At 37.9% G+C, this 19,122-nt stretch overlaps 1 protein-coding gene across 1 annotated transcript in view; it reads left to right on the plus strand.

Moving 5' to 3' along the window:
- LOC106536430 (kinesin heavy chain isoform 5A) overlaps positions 1–18,417 on the plus strand; it is a 26,812-nt gene extending 8,395 nt beyond the window's left edge. The window contains exons 8-29 of the mRNA XM_014033714.1: positions 2,728–2,852; positions 2,931–3,035; positions 3,472–3,620; positions 5,902–6,050; positions 6,165–6,346; positions 6,536–6,604; positions 6,701–6,907; positions 7,176–7,322; positions 7,443–7,631; positions 9,397–9,514; positions 9,634–9,695; positions 9,859–9,965; positions 10,120–10,221; positions 10,348–10,408; positions 10,491–10,562; positions 11,251–11,355; positions 11,559–11,775; positions 11,863–12,037; positions 14,381–14,460; positions 14,579–14,618; positions 14,715–14,800; positions 15,984–18,417. Coding sequence (XP_013889168.1) covers positions 2,728–2,852; positions 2,931–3,035; positions 3,472–3,620; positions 5,902–6,050; positions 6,165–6,346; positions 6,536–6,604; positions 6,701–6,907; positions 7,176–7,322; positions 7,443–7,631; positions 9,397–9,514; positions 9,634–9,695; positions 9,859–9,965; positions 10,120–10,221; positions 10,348–10,408; positions 10,491–10,562; positions 11,251–11,355; positions 11,559–11,775; positions 11,863–12,037; positions 14,381–14,460; positions 14,579–14,618; positions 14,715–14,793 — 2,540 coding nt within the window. The 3' untranslated portion in view covers positions 14,794–14,800; positions 15,984–18,417. The remainder of the gene's footprint in view (positions 1–2,727; positions 2,853–2,930; positions 3,036–3,471; positions 3,621–5,901; positions 6,051–6,164; positions 6,347–6,535; positions 6,605–6,700; positions 6,908–7,175; positions 7,323–7,442; positions 7,632–9,396; positions 9,515–9,633; positions 9,696–9,858; positions 9,966–10,119; positions 10,222–10,347; positions 10,409–10,490; positions 10,563–11,250; positions 11,356–11,558; positions 11,776–11,862; positions 12,038–14,380; positions 14,461–14,578; positions 14,619–14,714; positions 14,801–15,983) is intronic.
- Positions 18,418–19,122: the final 705 nt, after the last annotated feature.

Consider the following 19,122-nt stretch of genomic DNA (forward strand, 5'->3'; position numbering starts at 1 on the left):
GATTGAAGATGCTTTTTGTTTGATTGAATAATAAAAACACAAATTTACCTCCATACGCATTCAGCGTTTAAAGTAATCCTGAGTCAGAAGTTGTGTTTAAGATAAATTAGACAGGATGCTGCACCCTTTAAATACCCGGCTCAAATTTAGAATAGAATAGTAACAGTGAAAAACAGATTTTTTCCTTTCCAGCAGCTCGTCTAAAGAAGCCGAGGGTACGTAGGCAGCAGCAGTGGCCCAGATTTGCTGAAAGCTGCATTCCCGTGCAGCGCAGCGTTATCTGTTTCCAGTTGAAGCCTGCTGACTCACCCAGCTGCAGAACGGCCTGCTGATAGCAGCCTAATGGAGCTCCGGTCTGCAGACGTCGAGCAGATGCCCTCAGATATCAGCCGCTGAGAAAGCTGAACTTTCCCCCATTAGCTAATCGGAGCACTGCTTACCATCTACATGATGTGAGACGCTTTATTTTCCGCAACATATTCTGTCTAATAAATGCAGAACGTTTAAAGTGACGGGCCGGGAGTGTGAGGCATTAAAATCAAACAGTTACCTGACCCAGTCTGAGCCGGAGCTGGAAGAATCTCTGAACAATATGTCAGCAGAAATATTGCTGTGTCGGTAATCCAGGAGCTAAAATTAGACCAGGACAAAGAGTCATAGAAAGTAGGAGAAAATCTGAGCTTTCAGTGAAATTATGTCATTTTTTTTCCCTCTGAACATTGACCTTTCTAAATGTCCTGATGCATCTCAATAATCCAGGTAAAAAATCAAAAGGAAAAAAAAATGTATAGGTCCTCTGGACGGGTTCTTCTTTAAAAAAAAAAAAAAGCCTGAATTTTGCCTGAAACTCTCAGACTGAAGAAGTCTCTTGGAGGAGAGAAGAAACGTTTCATTAAAGAAGAACCCGTCCAGAGGACCTATACATTTTTTTTCCTTTTGACCTTTCTAAATATTAGATTAGTTCTTAATCAAGAAACTCTTTTTAAAATTTCATCCACAACTAGAAGCATTTTTAAATTTAAATGTATGATTTCATGCCAAAAGATCCACTGTATTTATTCATGTATAATACTAGAAATTTAACCCTAAAAATCATCCATTAAGTGGGGGAGTAGTATTGTACAGGAGTTATTGATAATTAGATTTTTAATCCTTTTTAGCTCAAAAAATGATCGTATTATACTTGAGATTGTTTTATACATGAATAAATACGGTAAATGATTCCAAATGCAATGTCATGGTTTATTTTAACATTACTAATCTGTATGTTTTAGTTCAAAAGTGGCTTTTACAATGATGCTGACCTCATCAAATAATCAACTAAAGTCTGAGTTTCCAAGAACATAAAGATTAAAAAGAGTCACAGAAAGGATGCAGGTGTTTATTGATCTTCTTTACGTTTGTCAAAACAGACGATTCTACATTTATGCACAGTGTTGTTTTTGACTGCCATTTTAATTTTAGTCTTAGTCTTTTGAACAAAAATACTCCTTAGTTTTAGTCACTTTTAGTCATTTCTATATTTAATAGTTTTAGTCGAGTTTTGGTCGACAAAAGCTTAAAAATTGTTTACTTTTAGTCTTAAAAAAAGACAACATTTTTGTCTTTACAAATTAATTTGAGTAATTTGTGTTAACATTTGTGAATTTATGTTACTCTAAAAATGCCCCCCAAAAATATGCTCACTTTGTGGCTTTATTTCTCAGAATTTGCTAAAGTGCAATGAACATACAAAACACACATGCCCAATATTATAAGCAATAAAGGGGACAGACATGTTCAACTCAAACTTGTCAGCCAGGACGATGAAGATGCATCTTATTTATGAAAAACGGACATCATGCAGTCCTAAACTTAGTTAGTAGACTATTAAACTTGTGCAAACAAGTGTTTACATGCACCAGGCTTTTATTCAGAATAGAAGCACTGACATGCATCATGAAAAAAGGGGGCATCCATGAAAATACTTTGTCATCGTTAACGAAAACAACACTGTTTATGCACTTTAAGAACACACCTTTGCATCATATCTCTAGTTTATTTTTTAGTTTTTAACTTTTCAAATAAGATTTTTTTTTGCTTTTAGTCACATCTTAAAGTGCCTGTGACATCATTTTTTATAATGATTTTTTTTGAAAGATAACATTGATAACATTGTAAAAAAGATTTCACGTCACTGAGACGAACAGTTGTCGAGATATTTGCATGTGAAACAACAGGAAGTGATGTCAAAGGGGAATGTCTGAATAAAAACAGAGTGTTGCTAAAATGACTAACAACACAGACTGTAGAGAAGAATCTGATGCTTCTTTAGATTATTTTAATCTCTATCATAGAGAGGTGAGAAAGAGTCAGAGTTCAAATAATAATGTTTCAATAAACAAAAACCAGGAAGTTTTCTTTCTCAAAGAGTTCCCCTTTGATGTCACTTCCTGTTTCACTTTAGCTGAGCAAAATTCAAAAGAAAATTTGCCAATTATGTGACAAAACAGGTCAAATCATGTGTATTATGCCAAGTTTCTTAAATATAAATATATTTTCTTTGACTTTTTGTATTTCATGGATATGCATGTCACAGGTACTTTAAGGATAATTCCCATATTTCAAAATATTTCCTTGTGTCAAATGTTGGAATGACATAGACTAAAAATGATATTTTCACATCAGTGTCTAATTCCTATAGCTCATATCAGTTGTTTGATGAGCGAGTTGTTTGTTTGTGCGCAGACATGAACGAGCACAGCTCTCGCAGCCACAGCATCTTCCTGATCAACATCAAACAGGAACACGTGGAGACGGAGCAGAAACTGTGTGGAAAGCTCTACCTGGTGGACCTGGCTGGCAGCGAGAAGGTAGGAGACACTCTGAGAGCGCTTCAGTCAGCCGGTAGACGTGAAACCATTTCACAATTTGATCTGCACGGATTACAGGTCAGCAAGACCGGAGCTGCAGGTTCTGTCCTGGATGAGGCGAAAAACATCAACAAGTCTCTTTCTGCTCTTGGAAATGTCATTTCTGCCTTGGCTGAAGGAACAGTGAGTTTAGCCTTTCTTTGGTTTTCTGTGTTTCTGTTAAGAAACTGTTATTTTGTTAAGAAGACATGAAAAACTGCAGTTTATTCTTTAGCCATTAGTTTATGTAGTGAAATTATTAAGCCCCATTAAAAGCTTAAAGCATATTTTTGTTGTTAAAATGTAGTAATTTACAGGTGGATGATTAGATGTGTCTTTTTTATTTTACAGATATGTTCAGTACTTTCATCTTTTATTTTATATCTTTAACTTTAAATGATCCAGATTAGTTAGCTACAGCACAATCTGCTACAGACAATTTGAGGCCACCTGACACAAAGAAGTTTCTAATTTACTGAAAAATCTCCAACAATTCAAGAAAACATATTTTTTCTTTATTTCATTGTCTTCTTATTTTCTTTTCTCTTCCTCCTCTTGTTTGATCTTCCATCTCCTGCAGAAATCTCACGTTCCGTACCGCGACAGCAAAATGACCCGCATCCTGCAGGACTCGCTGGGTGGGAACTGCCGCACCACCATGTTCATCTGCTGCTCGCCCTCCAGCTACAACGAGGGAGAAACCAAATCCACCCTGATGTTCGGACAACGGTAGAAGTTTAGGAAATCATTATTACGCATAAAGAGGGAAAAGTTGTGACATCAGAGTCAGTGAATGCATCTTTGGAAACACATTATAACATTAGGTAGCACTTTACAATAAGGCTCCCCTTATGGATAGTTTATAAATAGTTTATAAATAGGTTATTGATTTGTCTGCAAACACTTTATAAATCATTAATATGTGTTTATTATGTATTAATTAAGGACGAGAAAGAGACAACTGTCTGGTTTCTTGCCAAATAGTGAGCCAAATCTGTTCATGCACACATTACATGTAAAAGTGCTTATAGGTTTCTACCTTGTAAGCACAATAATGAGATGTAAACACATATTTTACATATAATATTGTACTGTATTACTGCATTATACATATCCACAACTATCAAAGGGAGCCTTTTTGTGTAAAACAGTAGGTACACTATATATTAATGATTAATAAACGTGTATGAATGTCATAAGGGAGATTTTTAAGTAGTGTACAGTTTTACACTTTACAATAAGGCTTCCTTTGATAGTTGTGGGTATGTATAATGCAGTAATACAGTACTATGTAATATGTCAAATACGTGTTTCCAACTCATTGGGCCTCATGCAAGAACCGTTCGTACGCACAGATTTGTTCTTAAATTGTGCGTACGAGTGATTTAGGAGAATTTGTGGCATTCACCAATGTTTTCGTATTCTAAGGTTTTTTTCAGATACGAACAAAATTCACGAGTGGTCATTGCTTCTCTGCCTTTTGGCCAAGATCAAGTGTAGTATCTGTTCTTATCAGTTGAATATCTGATACGTCCCCTACCCGGGGACCATATATTAAATTGATTTTTGGAACAGGGAGATGGAATAGGGGCTTGCTCCGTCCACTCCAAGCATCGACCTGGTATTGCAGTACCTCCAGGAACGGTGCACCAAAAAAAAAAAAAAAAAATTCACGAGTGGTCCAGACCTGTCATATATTTTACGAGCAGTCAGTCTGCTGTTATCCAGACGGGTTTTCCTCCCTAATAACTTTATATTTTGTTATTTAGAAAATATTTCAAGTTGAAAATAAATCACACTCCATAATTATGTTGACAGTAGGTTATTCTGTTTGAAATGGAATTAGATTTTAACGACATAAATTGATTAGATTAAGTTAAATTGTCTTTTGACGCTGTTGTATAAAACTACAATATTAATATGAAGATCTCAAACTAAAAAACAACTTAAATTATGCATTAATTGAAGTTTGGAGACGTATTAAAATGCGTCTTTTCAGAACCGCATCTGACACTTGCGACCGCAGGGAGGGGAGAGACGGCCAGGCGGGTAGCGGTACGCAACCACACTTCTTCTGAATAAATGTAAACACGGTACACAGTTGTTTACACTTAAATTAAAAATATTTGACCAAAGAAATTCAGAGCTGGACTAGAGAGAGATGAATATGATTTAMATTTTTATTTCTATGACTGTAACGACCCACAGGAGACACAGCATTAACAGCACATTTCATCCCTTTAAGCAGCTCCTTTAATTCCACATGACGCTGCTAAAGAGAACAAATTTTCTTTTCTCGATCTCCAAGAGCAGGACTACAATCTCTGAACTCGTAAAGTTCTTCTTTTTTACTTTGCAATGTCGTTTATGAATGGACACTTCCTGGTATGTGGGGCAGGAAACATATCTTTATATGGCGTGTTTGGGGTGGTAATTATGTAAATAACCTCTCCTCGTGCACGAGCAGCTGGATGCGAACAGGTGGAATTTACGCAGCTCATTTACACACTTTTCCTGAAGATAGAAGACTTTGTTGAATCTAACGTAGCATGTTCGTACGAACCCTTTGTACGAACAAAAGTAAGAGAAATTTAGGATAAGAATACGAACATGTTCTTGCATGAGGCCCATTGTGTTTACAAGGTAGAAACCTGTAAGCATCTTTACATGGAATATGTACATGAACAGATTTGGCTCCCTGTTTGGCAAGAAACCAGACAGTTGTCTCTTTCTCATCCTTAACTAATGCATAAAAACACATATTAAAGTTTTATAAAGTGTTTACAGATGAATTAATAACCTACCTATAAACTATTTATAAGCCATCTATAAGGGGAGCCTTAGTGTAAAGTGCTACCTAACATTAATTTGAAAACTGACAGAAAGGAAGCATCAATTAGTAAAATTGTAAACAAACCAGGAACTAATCTTTAGCAGCGTGCATTAACTTACAAATAACTAACGTTTATCCCTCCTCTCCTCTACTTTTCTTTGCTTTTTCTCGTCACAGCGCTAAGACCATCAGGAACACCGCCTCCATCAACCTGGAGCTGACAGCGGAGCAGTGGAAGAAAAAGTACGAGAAGGAGAAGGAGAAGAACAAGACTCTGAAGGACACCATTCAGAAGCTGGAGGCCGAGCTCAACCGCTGGAGAAATGGTGACATTAAACATATTACCTTTAATTAATCTTCACGGCTCCTTCGGTTCAGACGCACCAGGCAAAGGATCTCATCAGTTTGTGCCTCCTTTTTCTACTCGTTCCTCCTCCCAGGAGAGGACGTGCCTGAGACGGAGCAGACCACGGCCAACATAGTGACCTGTTTGGAGTCGGTGGAGGAGCGCCCCCCGGTTCTGGACAACGACACCTCCTCCATCGTGGTCCGCATCTCCGAGGAGGAGCGGCAGAAGTACGAGGAGGAGATCCGCAAGCTGTACAAGCAGCTGGATGACAAGGTGGAAACACACAAAAAATGTTTTTTCTGGTTTATTTTTAAATTTTTTTTTTCATTTTGTAACGTAATTGATTTGTAACTGAGACATTGTTATGAACAATATATATATTTTGCTGTCATTTATATGCTGTACAATGTACAGTATGTATGTAGACAGTAAGGTTTTACTTCTTATATTGTGTTTTTGCAGGATGATGAGATCAACCTGCAGTGCCAGCTGGTGGAGAAACTGAAGCAGCAGATGTTGGACCAGGACGAAGTGAGAAAAAAAACAAACAAACACTGTTAAAATAACAATTTCTTCTGATTTTATCTTCTTGCTTATTTATATTTTTGTGGCCCCTCCTTTCTTCAGCTCCTGGCCTCCTCCAGGGGAGACGGGGACAAGGTCCAGGCAGAGCTCGGCCGCCTCCAGGTGGAGAGTGACTGTGCCAAGGCTGAGGTGAAGGAGGTGCTCCAGGCTTTGGAGGAACTGGCCATTAATTACGACCAGAAGAGCCAGGAGGTGGAGGAGAAGGGTCTGCAGAACCAGCTGCTGGCCGACCAACTGGCCCAGAAAATGGTACGTTTAAGGAGGGATGTTTTGGGTGAAATGAGACAGACAGACGGTTGAACAGGAGGATGCTTTGAGCTGCTTGTTGCACCACAGAGACCAGCAGAAATATATCATCATACCAAGTCATCCTTATTCAAAGATCTAGACATTCTTCTAAAATCACTGACTTTATGTATCCTAATGAGTATAAAGAAACAAATTTATTATTTTCATCCTGAGAAAACCTCAAACTGAGACTCAGATGTTTTTTCTGTCTCATTTCTCTGTTTTTCAGGCGAGTCTGATGGAGCTGGAGGCAGAGCTGTCTCGTATGCAGGAAGTTAGCGGTCAGCAGAGGAAACGCATCGCAGACGTCCTCAACGGGCTCATGAGGGACCTCAGCGAGTTCAGCTCCATTGTGGGGAACGGGGAGATAAAGCTGGTGAGCACTGAGGGTTAATGAGGAGACGACTGACAGTTCAGGCTGTCTTACGTGATGAACCATGGTGTTTCTGGGTGAGACAACGATGACAAATCTTTTTTTTTTTCCTCCGCTCCACAGCCGGTGGAGATCAGCGGCGCCATCGAGGAGGAGTTCACCGTCGCTCGTCTCTACATCAGTAAGATCAAGTCGGAGGTGAAGAGCATGGTGAAGCGCTGCCGCCAGCTAGAGAACATGCAGCTGGAGTGCCACCGCAAGATGGAGGAGACCGGGAGGGAGCTGTCCTCCTGCCACCTCCTCATCTCGCAGGTGAGGGAGATAGAATTAGTACAAGGGGTCAAAGTCATAAAGGGAAGGGGGTGTAAGTAAAAATGGATATACATGTTAGTAGGTATGGGGCACCAAGTGTAAAATAAAATGTTTTACATAAGCTAGTAACACATTTTCATTATTTAGCTCACTTACTGAGTGTAAAATTCAATTAAAAAAATTAACATTTTGTTGTTATTTAGCTCACTGTTCTTACATTTTGCTAATTTTTATTAAATGTTATATTCTAAATCTAAATGTATATGTTAAATCCTAAATGTTGAAGTTTACATTTAAGTATCTCTATATAGGGCTCTGTGCGCACCAACAGCAAAGGCTGCGTTCCATTCTGAAATTCTTAAATGCAAGTTTTATCATTTAGCTGCAACGTTTAAGATGTAACTTTTAGATTTACATTTACATTATTAGATTTAGGATGTAATATTCACATATAATGTTTAAATTTAACATTTAGTAAAAATTAGCAAAATATAAGAACAATGGGCCTCATGCAAGAACATGTTCGTATTCTTATCCTAAATTTCTCTTACTTTTTTTCCTACAAAGGGTTCGTACGAACATGTCACGTCAGATTCAACAAACTCTTCTATCTTCAGGAAAAGTGTGTAAATGAGCTGCGTAAATTACACCTGTTCTATCCAGCTGCTCGTGCACGCAAGAGGAGATTAGCATAATTACCACCCCAAAAACACCATATAAGGCTATGTTTCCTGCCTCAGACACAAGGAAGTGTCCATTCATGAAAATGACAGCGAAAACTAACAAGAAAAACTTTACGAGTTCAGAGATTGAAGTCCGTCTGTCAGAGATCCAGAAAAGAAAATCTGTCATTTTTAGCAGGTCAGCTGTGGAATAAAAAGAGCTGCTAAAAGTATAAACAACTGTGTTAAATTATTTTCATTTATTCAGAAGCCGCAGCGCTGCGCACCCTCCCCACCCCCACCCCACCGCGCGCTGCACGGTTGCAGGTGGTCTCAGATGTGGGTTTGAAATAAGCATTTTAAAATGTTTTCAAAATAAGTCTGGCACTTTGGAGAAAATCCAGGACTCGCTGGAGGGATTATGTATCCCCTCTGGCCTGGGAACATCTCGGAGTCCCCCAGGACGAGCTGGAAAGTGTCGCTGGGGAGAGCGGGGTCTCTCTGCTGCTGCCCCCGCACCCGATAGCGGGTAAGCCAGCTGGACGGACAATTTATATTGTTAGTCTAAATTATTACATTTAAAATTATAACTCTAATTCAAGCAGAATAGCCTATTGTCAACATAATTACGGAGTGTGATTTATTTTCAACTCAAAATATCTTCAAACTAACGAAATATAAAGTTATTAATGAAGAAAACCCGTCTGGATAACAGCAGACTGACTTCTCATAAAATATACGACAGGTCTGGACCACTCGTGAATTTTGTTCGTATCTGAAAAAAATCGTAGAATACGAAAACATTGGTGAATGCCACAAATTCTRCTAAATCACTCGTACGCACAACTTAAGAACAAATCTGTGTGTACGAACGGTTCTTGCATGAGGCCCAATGAGCTAAACAACAATAAAATTAAATTTTTACATGAGGGTTTTACACTCAGAAAGTGAGATAAATAATGAAAATGTTTAGTGACTTATTTTTAACCTGTTATTTTACACTTGGCGCCCTGTAAGTAGGAGCTAAAGAGGACATATTTATATAAAAAGAGACCAAAGATGAAGGACTATTTTAATTCTGATTAGTTCCTCTGTTTGTGCAGCACGAGGCTAAGATCCGCTCTCTGACGGAGTACACTCAGAGCGTGGAGCAGAAGAAGAGGCAGCTGGAGGAGAGCCACGACTCCCTGAGTGAAGAACTGGCTAAACTGCAGGACCAGGGTGTGCTGCGCATAACACTCAGAGAAATCTCTAGAAATAATGATCTGTGGCAAAAACAAAACATTCAAGGTGCTGTGCAGTTTGTCCCTGAACGTTTTTCTTTCATGTCTTTCTCCCAGATAACTCCACCCTGGAGGAGAAAGATGGAGAAAAGGGTGAGATTGAGGATGGAAGCCTGAAGGTACGGGTTGCCTCACATTAACATGCAGCTCTGACTTATTTTGATTCTTTCCTTCCTCGTTTATTATTTAGCTCTTTCATGCATGGGTAGAAAACACTGTTTCCTTTTTAACGTTTCTGCATCTCTCAGCATCTTTTAATACGCTCGCTTTTCCCACTTCCAGAAATCTCTTCGTCAGCAGGGAGAGTCTCAACGTCTCCATCACAAGCAGCTCGCCCGCCTGCGGGATGAGATCAACGAGAAGCAGAGGATCATCGATGAGCTCACTGAGTCTGTCACTACCTTTCTATTTTTTTCCCACATAAATGACTTCAATGGGATGTTTCCCCCATGATTCATTAGCTTTCAGTACTTTGGGTAATTTTGGTTTTATGTAATTTCTTCTTTCCCCTTTATACCTATTCATTTGTATTTTCACCTCCAGTCGTAACTCCAAGCTGGAGCTGGAGCTGGCTCAGGTGCGCTCTGATTTCGAACGCCTGAAGAGTCAGGACAGCACCAAGAGCGAGCGCCTGGAGGAGCTCTCGTAAGTGTTGAGGAGGTCTTGAGTGACAATTGTATGATGATTTTATTTTAAACGTCTGCGTGAATTCCAGCAGAAGGAACTAAAAACCACATGTAGATAATCAGAGGTTCTGTTGTTCTTTGTTAGCTTCCTGCATGAGCGCCATGAGCAGACCAAACAGGACTTGAAGGGTCTGGAGGAGACCGTCGTGAGTAAAACAAGCACAGCTGTTTGTTCACCTCAACCCAGAGTTGACGCCTCAGTCTCCTCAACATCTGTCTGTCTTCCAGGCCCGCGAGCTCCAGACCCTCCACAACCTGCGCAAGCTGTTCGTTCAAGACCTCACGTCGCGGGTTAAAAAAGTAAAGCTTTTTATTCTAAAGAAGTCGATCACACACGGGTCAAATTTTGAAATAAATAGCAACTTCACCATCAATCCTTTTGATGTCTTTGATATTTTGATAGCTGTACACAAACATCCAGTTTAATAGATGTATTACAAGAATATTATAGCTGCCAGTATAATCAAGGATTCATCCCACCACAGCAACTACCTGTTTGACCTGCTACCCTCGGGCCGACGGTACAGGTCACACAAAACCCGGACAAATAGGCTCAGGGGCAGCTTTTACCCAAGAGCCATCACGGCACTGAACAAGAGAAAATAACGGCAAACAAAACATTCAATTTCAACCCCGTGTGCAATAGCAAAGGTGTGAAATATTTCTCGTGCAATATTTTCAAATAACTAAGAAGTATATTTAGTTAAAAAAAATCATATTCTTCGTTTTTATACAAAGAAATTTTATTTATTTTTTGTTTAGTGTACATTTTGTCTTATATTTAACTTGTCTATTTTTATTTTATTGTGCCTATTTTTAATTTTACTTTATCTCGTCAACAAAACAAAGTACCTTGGAGTAGCTAATCCAGTTTTATCATAATGTAAATTACAATGACAATAAAGGCAATTCTGATTCTGATATTACAAAATCATACAGTTTTCTGATTGATAATGTTTTATGTTTTTGTTTTTTATTATTTCCTCAGAGTTCCGAAATGGAACCTGATGATAGCGGGGGGTCTTGTACCCAGAAGCAGAAGATTTCCTTTCTTGAGAATAACCTGGACCAACTTACAAAGGTTCACAAACAGGTGAGCAGTTTTATAAACGTACCTAGAGAAAAATCCTAAATTTGCTGTGGCATTTATGATAAAATAAATATTTTTTTTGTCATTGGCAGTTAAACAAGATTACTAGGATAATATTTTTGCCTTCTCAGCAGTTTGTTTCCTTTCGTTCAGCCTTTAATCATGTTTACATGATGTCCCATGTTTGTTGTCCCCCCTCCATCTAGCTGGTTCGTGACAATGCAGATCTGCGCTGTGAGCTTCCAAAGCTGGAGAAACGGCTTCGGTCTACTGCTGAGAGAGTTAAGGCCCTGGAGACTGCACTGAGAGATGCCAAAGAGGGCGCCATGATGGACCGCCGCCGTTATCAGCAGGAGGTCGATCGCATCAAAGATGCCATGAGGGCGAAGAATGCTTTGAGGCGCCCCCATGCGGCTCAGATTGGTACTGCACAGAATCATGGCGCAACTTTGTGTATTTAATCTTTTCACGCCCCTCAACTTGAATAACCCAGTTTTATCATCTTGACAGCTAAACCGGTGAGACCGAAGCAACCTCCTGTTTGCTCTCCTACGAATCCTTTCTACTCCTACATTTGTGCGACTGAGTACGCCAACGCCTACAGCAACGCCCTCTTCCAGAACAACGGGACACAGAAGAGCTCCTCCAGCGTCAACTGCAGCGCCAACTCCGTCCAGAGCAACACGTGAGTTAATTCATTTATTTTTTTTCCATGACAATAAAGCTTGTTTACACTGTTTGTGGTACAAGGAATAAATTATTCAAAACCCATTTGAATAAAACCTACTGTTGGCAGACATTTTCTTTAAACAAAACATTTTATAACAAAGCAAAGAACCAACACAAACGAAAAGAAGATACAGAGAGAGAAAGGAGAAGTAAAAATAAATAAATAAACAGAGCTGTAAAGTAAAACAAAATGTGATTGGTCTTAATATTAGTCAAAATACCAGTATTTGAGGATTGGTAATTAATAAATATAGGGTAATGTACACAAAATTTATTGAATAAAAAATTTTAAATACAACTGTAAAAATGTAATATAAATAAAATAAAAGTCATTAACAAAAAGATCATGTATAAGTATTGTATATAAGTTCATAAAATTAATTAAAAATAAATAAATGAAAAATAAATGAATAAATAAATCAATGAATGAAAAAAAATAACTAAATAAACAATAGGCACTTGAAAGTATTCTGAATTTGTTTATGGCATGAGTATGTCATTGGCCTTTAGGGGGATTGAGATATTTGAGAAATTTTTTTCAAGATTTCATTAAAGGCTGATATATTGTTGTTGATATATTGTTTTGTTGTTGAGCAGTTATTCTTTCCATAGTGATGTATTAAGAGATGCTGTTACGTTCATCACTGTTGGCAGACATTTGAGTTTTTAAAGGGCGATGTTTTTAAAACATCTCCAGTGATGGGCACAACTAATCAAGTTATTAACTTCACTAACACCTAAAACACTACATGTAATTCTTAGGTCCACTAATAAGATAAGATAAGATAAAACTTTATTGATCCCACAGTGGGGAAATTTGAACATTACAGCAGCTCAAAACGGAGTTGCAGTAACAGGCTGCCTGCTGTGGTGCCATCTTAGAAACAAAGAAAAACTGAAAAACACACAAGAGAAGGGAAGATGAGGAAAAAAAGCAAAAACATCATATTATATTAACACTGTGACACGCTATGGTGTTTATGAAAAACCTCTGCATAGAGCAAGTTTATTAGCCAGAGGAGTAAGTGAGTTCAGCTGATTTGTAGAACACCAGGAGACCACCAAACCAATCTGTAGAATCCAGTGATCGAAGTCCAAATATTTATCCAGAACAGAGAAGAACAGAGGTCCCACCTTTGACATGTCCTCCCATGGAAGAAGAAAAAACTTTGTTCCAAAAATTTTATTGAGAGACCAGCTAACCAAATCCATAAAAATAAAAATATCCATAAGTTCTTATTTCGGATGAAAAATGTAGAGAGGCTCCAAGCGGCAAAGCAGGGAAAGATAAGGAAAGACAGGAGAGAAGGAAAAAAGTGTCTTACTCCTCCGAGAGCGGATAAAAAAAGCTAAATTGTAAAAAAAATATGGCAGAAGCTAGAGCTAAACTGCTAATACTTAACATTTTGACATTTAGTCCACCATGTGGCAACAAGTATAATGTGCTAATGCATTTGGGTTTTGTCTTTGAACATACCTGCCTTTAAGTTCCTCTCTCTATTCCTCTAGCTTTCAGTTTTACAGTAAATAAATAAACTTCAACACAGATATCAAACCAAACTTAAATGTGACAAAGTCAACACAACACAGAATCCTTCATAGGTCACAAATAAAAGTGTTTATAACTCTTTTTGAGGTAAAATTTGAGAGAACAGGTAATAGAAACTACATCACGGTGCATTGCATGCTGGGTAATGGTTGCCCTTGTTTGTGATACAGCCAGGAGGCGGAGCTACAGCTGACAAACAGGACAGCAGACGTGGGAGGGAAAAAAGTACAGTGTGAAATCATGTTTCTGTAGATTAAGTTCTTGAATTTAAACACAATAAACACTAAAAAAAATTGTATGACTCAGATCAAAGCAAAGATGTTGTCTTTGTTTCACTTTTTGAAAATTCTGAAACAAACTCAGGAAATCTTTTCTGTTACTGAACAACATCGCAGCTGCAAAAGATGCTGGGAAAATGCTAAATGATTTTTTCCCTGACTTTTTACAGTAGTTTTAAGTGCGGACTTTGTTTTTTTTCTTAACAAACAGTGTGACACATCAGTGACAGCTTGATCAAAAGCATCACTGCACATAGACGGCAGTTTTACACAATATGCCAAGGAGGCATATAGTTAAAGTTTTAGCAGTAGAGAAAATAAAATATGATTATTTAGTGCAAGTTAAGACAGTGACTAGTTTATAATACAAATGCCAAACAGCTCATCAAATTATTAGTTCTGCTAATATGGGGTGAGCGGGTCTGTGCCCACCATCAAACATCTCGTAAAATGTGTTTTTGTTGTTTGACAGAGTTTCTACAGCGCTGGGCTACAGAGCAGGCAGATATAATGGAGACATTCTGGAGTCCTACCCACTCAACATTGACAATGGTAAATAAACAAAACAAAAACTGAACCCATCTTTTCTATATGCCTACCTTTTTGTTCAGGTGATGATTGTTACTGTATGTCTGAATATTTTTTTAATCCCTCGTTTTGTTTCCAACAGGTAACAGCATCAAAGAAACCAGAGACATAAATGATAACAGGTGAGGATGTCAGGAAGGGTCCATTAGGAGTGAAAAATCATCAGATAAACAGTTTAAATGAGCTGACGGATTTGTAATTTGTCTCTGCGTTAACAGGAGTGATGTTCATTGTGGCAGCGAGGTGGATGATTCAAACAGACATTACGTCATTCAGCAGGAGACTGCTGCAAGTTAATGTGAAGGTAAATACATTTGGACACATTTATATAATCAATAACTAACAAATAATAATTTCTACTCTCATTTTAGGTTAATAAAATTTAAAAAATCTGCCTCTTTGACCTCTAAAATGTTATTTTAAAATTGCCTGACATCAATAAGCAAAATGTCTTCTGTACGTATGGAAGAGCATCGCATTCACCAAAGAAAAACAAATAAACTCTCTTCTTGTCATTACAAGATCCAGATCTCATAACAGATGTGAGGTAAGAGGTGTATTTTCTTTTCTTTGGTGAATGCAATACTCAGTACCCAAAACAATACCACTCATAAAGATGTTAATCAATTCAAATGACAGATTACAACCAACTAAATACTACCTACAAATTCAACTGCAGCACAGAAGGTACACAAATGTTTTTCTGAGTAAAGTAAAAGTACTCTTTTATACTTTTTGATTCATTTGAAATAATCGACTGCAACATAGCTTTAAGTAGGACCTGAGTCCTGTTGTGTCTTTCAACATATTTACAGTTCTGAGAAGATTTTAAAAAAATAAAATCTCTTCATATTTTGTGGTTGTGAACAGTTGAAAGCAGGTTTTTGAATTCTTTTCCTGCTGTAGTTTCTGTTAAACATGTTTGCAACTGTGTAAAAATTGCAATTCTTTGTGTGTTTTTCTATTTTTGAGTTTCAGATGTTTATTTCCTAATTTTTTTAAATGTTTGAGGTCATTTTTAGCAGAGCTTGTGACTGAATGGATTTTACATTTAGAAATGAATGAGCTTAGTTTCTCATATTGAGCAAGAGAAAGATGTTTCCAGTGGTGGGCAGCACTATTCTAAAAATTAGTTCAGCTCAATACAGGAGAGGGTGAGAAGAACAAAGAAAGATAAATAAAACAAACAACAACAAAAAACACTATATACATGTGATATATAATAATGTACATATACCAATGCACATATACATATATACATAAACACATATGCATATACATTTATATAAATATAATGTATAGTACAGTAAATAAATTAATATGTTTAATGTTTTTTAATATGTTTAATGATATATAAAACATATTATTAACTAAGCAAAAATGTTCTTTGATAACAAAAAGCTAGAAAAGTGATGCATTTTCTTTTTTTTTTTTTTACTTTGTAGCAGGAAGTTTTCTATTAATGATGACTTTTTGTCTTTTTGCAGAACACGACCAAACACTGTACCCATCCAAGGACCCCTCCCCCCTCTTTTGTTCCATTCTGCATGCAGCCCTTGTACCCTCAAGCCCCTCCCACTTCATCACCACTGAAGATGAAGACGAAGATCCGTAGCCCTGTAGTCTTCTAACTACATGAAGCCCCTCCTGTTGCTATGTCGGCCCCTCTTACCCCTCAGTTTTGGGGTTCAGTCCTTTCTAGTTCCATCAAAGGATTTTATAAGCCTCTGTTTTAATTTAATTAACTTACATTGATCCCTCAGCTATGGTCACCAGATATAACTGATTACCCCCTGAGGTGGTTGAACTGGAACTGGGCTGACCCCTCCCCGATCGCTCTGTACTCACATTGTAAATATCAGTGCCGTGCACTCCAGTAGTTTTTTGACCAGCAGCCGTTTCGTCTGAATGCACAGCTTCCTCCGTCCCCCGCACAGATGGTCTGACGGGCATCACGCTGGGTCTAGGCAGTCACCAACATTTTTTTTCCTCCGATGCAAGTAGGAGTGCGAACCGTGTACCACCAGCTTGTAAAAGAAAGCCCCACGCTCGCCGTGCATGTCGCTTTGTGGGTGAAGCCTTCAGATCTCTGCATGTGTCATGAGTTTTGGTCTGCGGCTGGTTTGCTGTGAGCAAAAATGAACTATTTTCAGCAGGAACGAGAGAGAAAAGACAGTCAATCTGAACCTTCACCTAAACACTATCGTTTCTACTTTAGAGTAAAGTTGAGTGCAGATCAGAAAAAAAAAGAACATGGGGATCCTCTATAATAAAACATGTTGTGAGTGATGGAAACCCAGCTCAGACCTGCAGATGTGTTGAAGAAACTTCCTGTAGTTGCGTTGATGCCCTGCACCTCTTAAACACAAACACACACACACACACCCTGTAAGTCTTTTATTCCAAGCCTTAACGTCAAATCATTTCTTACAATCAAATGAAGATGCTCCGTCCTTTGCATATATCTGTAAGTACTACCTCTAGAGCCGCTTGTTGTTGTTGATGGACATCATCCTGTCAAATACTCGAGCCTAGAATTTCTACAGATAGATTTGAAATCTCAGCACCTGTAAGTAGATTTGAAAGCTTTAATCACAGCTCTGTTCTCCTAGAAATGTAGTCACGCACATTTTCATTTTCCATCTGATCAAAAGTTGGCTTGAAAGGTGTTTCATTAAGCAGAGGAAATGAATCATTCCGTGTCACAAAATGTCGTTATTTGCAAATTTCTGCTGCTTTTTCTAGATTTCTAAAAGAGAAGAGTAAAGGGTTGTTTTATAAAAGTGGGGATGTCATTTAGTGGTTCAGTGTTTCAGCAGGTGTTTTCCCAGCTGTGCAGTCACCAGTCTGGGGTACGTTGCAGACGGGTTTTCAGGCTGTTATTCCTTCTACGAAAAATCCTGACCAGCCAATCAGGATGGAGGAAAGCAGCCTTTGGGTAACAAATAGGTCGGGCGGCAATAAAACACTGAATCAAGTGGCAAAGTAAAGCAGAGCGTGTGCAGCAAAAACGATTGTCCCCGCGTTCTTACAGTCAGAAAGAGTTTATTGTGAGTTCTAGAAATCTTGGGTTTCCATCTTGAAATACATAATCTGGATGAATGTTAGCAGTTTTCTAATGCCCCACCGTACAAATCTCAACAAAACATCAGCTATTTCTGGGTAAAGTAAACAAACAACACTGATAAATCAATCAAACATGAGCATATTGAGACTTTTTATTCATTTTAGCATTTTTAATTTTTGTCTCGTATCGATTATGACAAAAGTAATGGCATTAGACGTTTGGAAACTTTGTGTTCTAATTGTCAATTATGAGCTGTATGTTTTTTGTTTCTCCACTCATGTTCATCATTCACAGCACCACTCAGCCTGATGCACTTACTGGCATTAACAGCATCTCAGGGCTTAAACATTCATAGTCGCAGCAAAAGTCTCATCGCCATTGTCTTCCTCCTAAACTATGTGATTGCTGATGAACAATCAGACCGACGCGTCCTCCTTAAAGCTAAAGAAAGGAATGAGAGAAAGCGTGTGCATAAATATTATAGCATCCCCGGTCAAGTAGAACTTTGAACTGTGCAACTCCAAACGGACCCTCCATTCATAACCTGAACCAGGAGGGAGTGTGCGCTTTGGTACCACCTGCTGTTGCTCTGTCTCGACTCAACATATCTAAATGTGCTCTATATTGTTAATCTTGTAAGTAAAACTGTGTGCCATGACATAGTAAGAAGCACACTAGCCCTTGTTCAGAGAAATGCTTCTTTTATTTATTTCCGTAGGCCTCTACTGTAGTGTCAACATGATTGTGTGAAGCAGAATATCTGTAAATATAGATTCATCACTATGCTCTATTTATTGTATGTGGCCCTCTGTGTTGTAGTAAAAAAGCTCAATAAAAATGCAAAAAAATGAGAACGGTTTGATGTTTGGAATTTGATGGGACAGAAACAGCGTCATCTAGTGGTTGAAAAATGAGTTTTAAAAATGTTTTCAAAGCAGCTGCAAAGGCAGATTTTTTTTTTTTTTTTTTTTTTTTTTGAGTGGGCATTGACATTCAATCCATGCAAGGGTGCCCCCATAAAGTTTTCAAATGGGGGGCACTAAAATCTTTGGGGTGGCACACCAAAACCAGAAGCCACAACAAAGTTTTAAAAATATTTTTTCAAACAATACCTGATTTAAATTTACCAGCATAAATGAAAACTAAGTCAATTATATATTTTCTCTATGTATTTTATTAGGTTCTAGTATCTTGAGATCAAAAGCCCCAGCATATCTTTATCTAATGATGGATCAAGCTAAATCACAAATGGTCTGTCATTTCCTCTGACCTTAGCAGGAAATTGTTTTCTAGATTTTCAACAAAAAAAGGACTTTGCCAATAATAATGAAAATGAAAAGAAATTGTAAAATTAATTAAATAAATAAATAAACAATTAGATTCTGTGACAACAAAGAGTTTTCAGCCTTCATTGTTTAATGCTGTTGAAGTTAAAGTCAAGAAGCATCTTGCTGTAGACGTACATTAATGGTATTTACAATCATGTGAACACAGCCACTAATAAGATTCCTCAAATTCTGTTAAAATGATGTAAAACACCGCAGAGGAACTTCCTTTAT

The sequence above is a fragment of the Austrofundulus limnaeus genome, unplaced genomic scaffold (assembly GCF_001266775.1).
Source record: "Austrofundulus limnaeus strain Quisiro unplaced genomic scaffold, Austrofundulus_limnaeus-1.0 Scaffold1812, whole genome shotgun sequence".
NCBI lineage: Eukaryota > Metazoa > Chordata > Actinopteri > Cyprinodontiformes > Rivulidae > Austrofundulus > Austrofundulus limnaeus.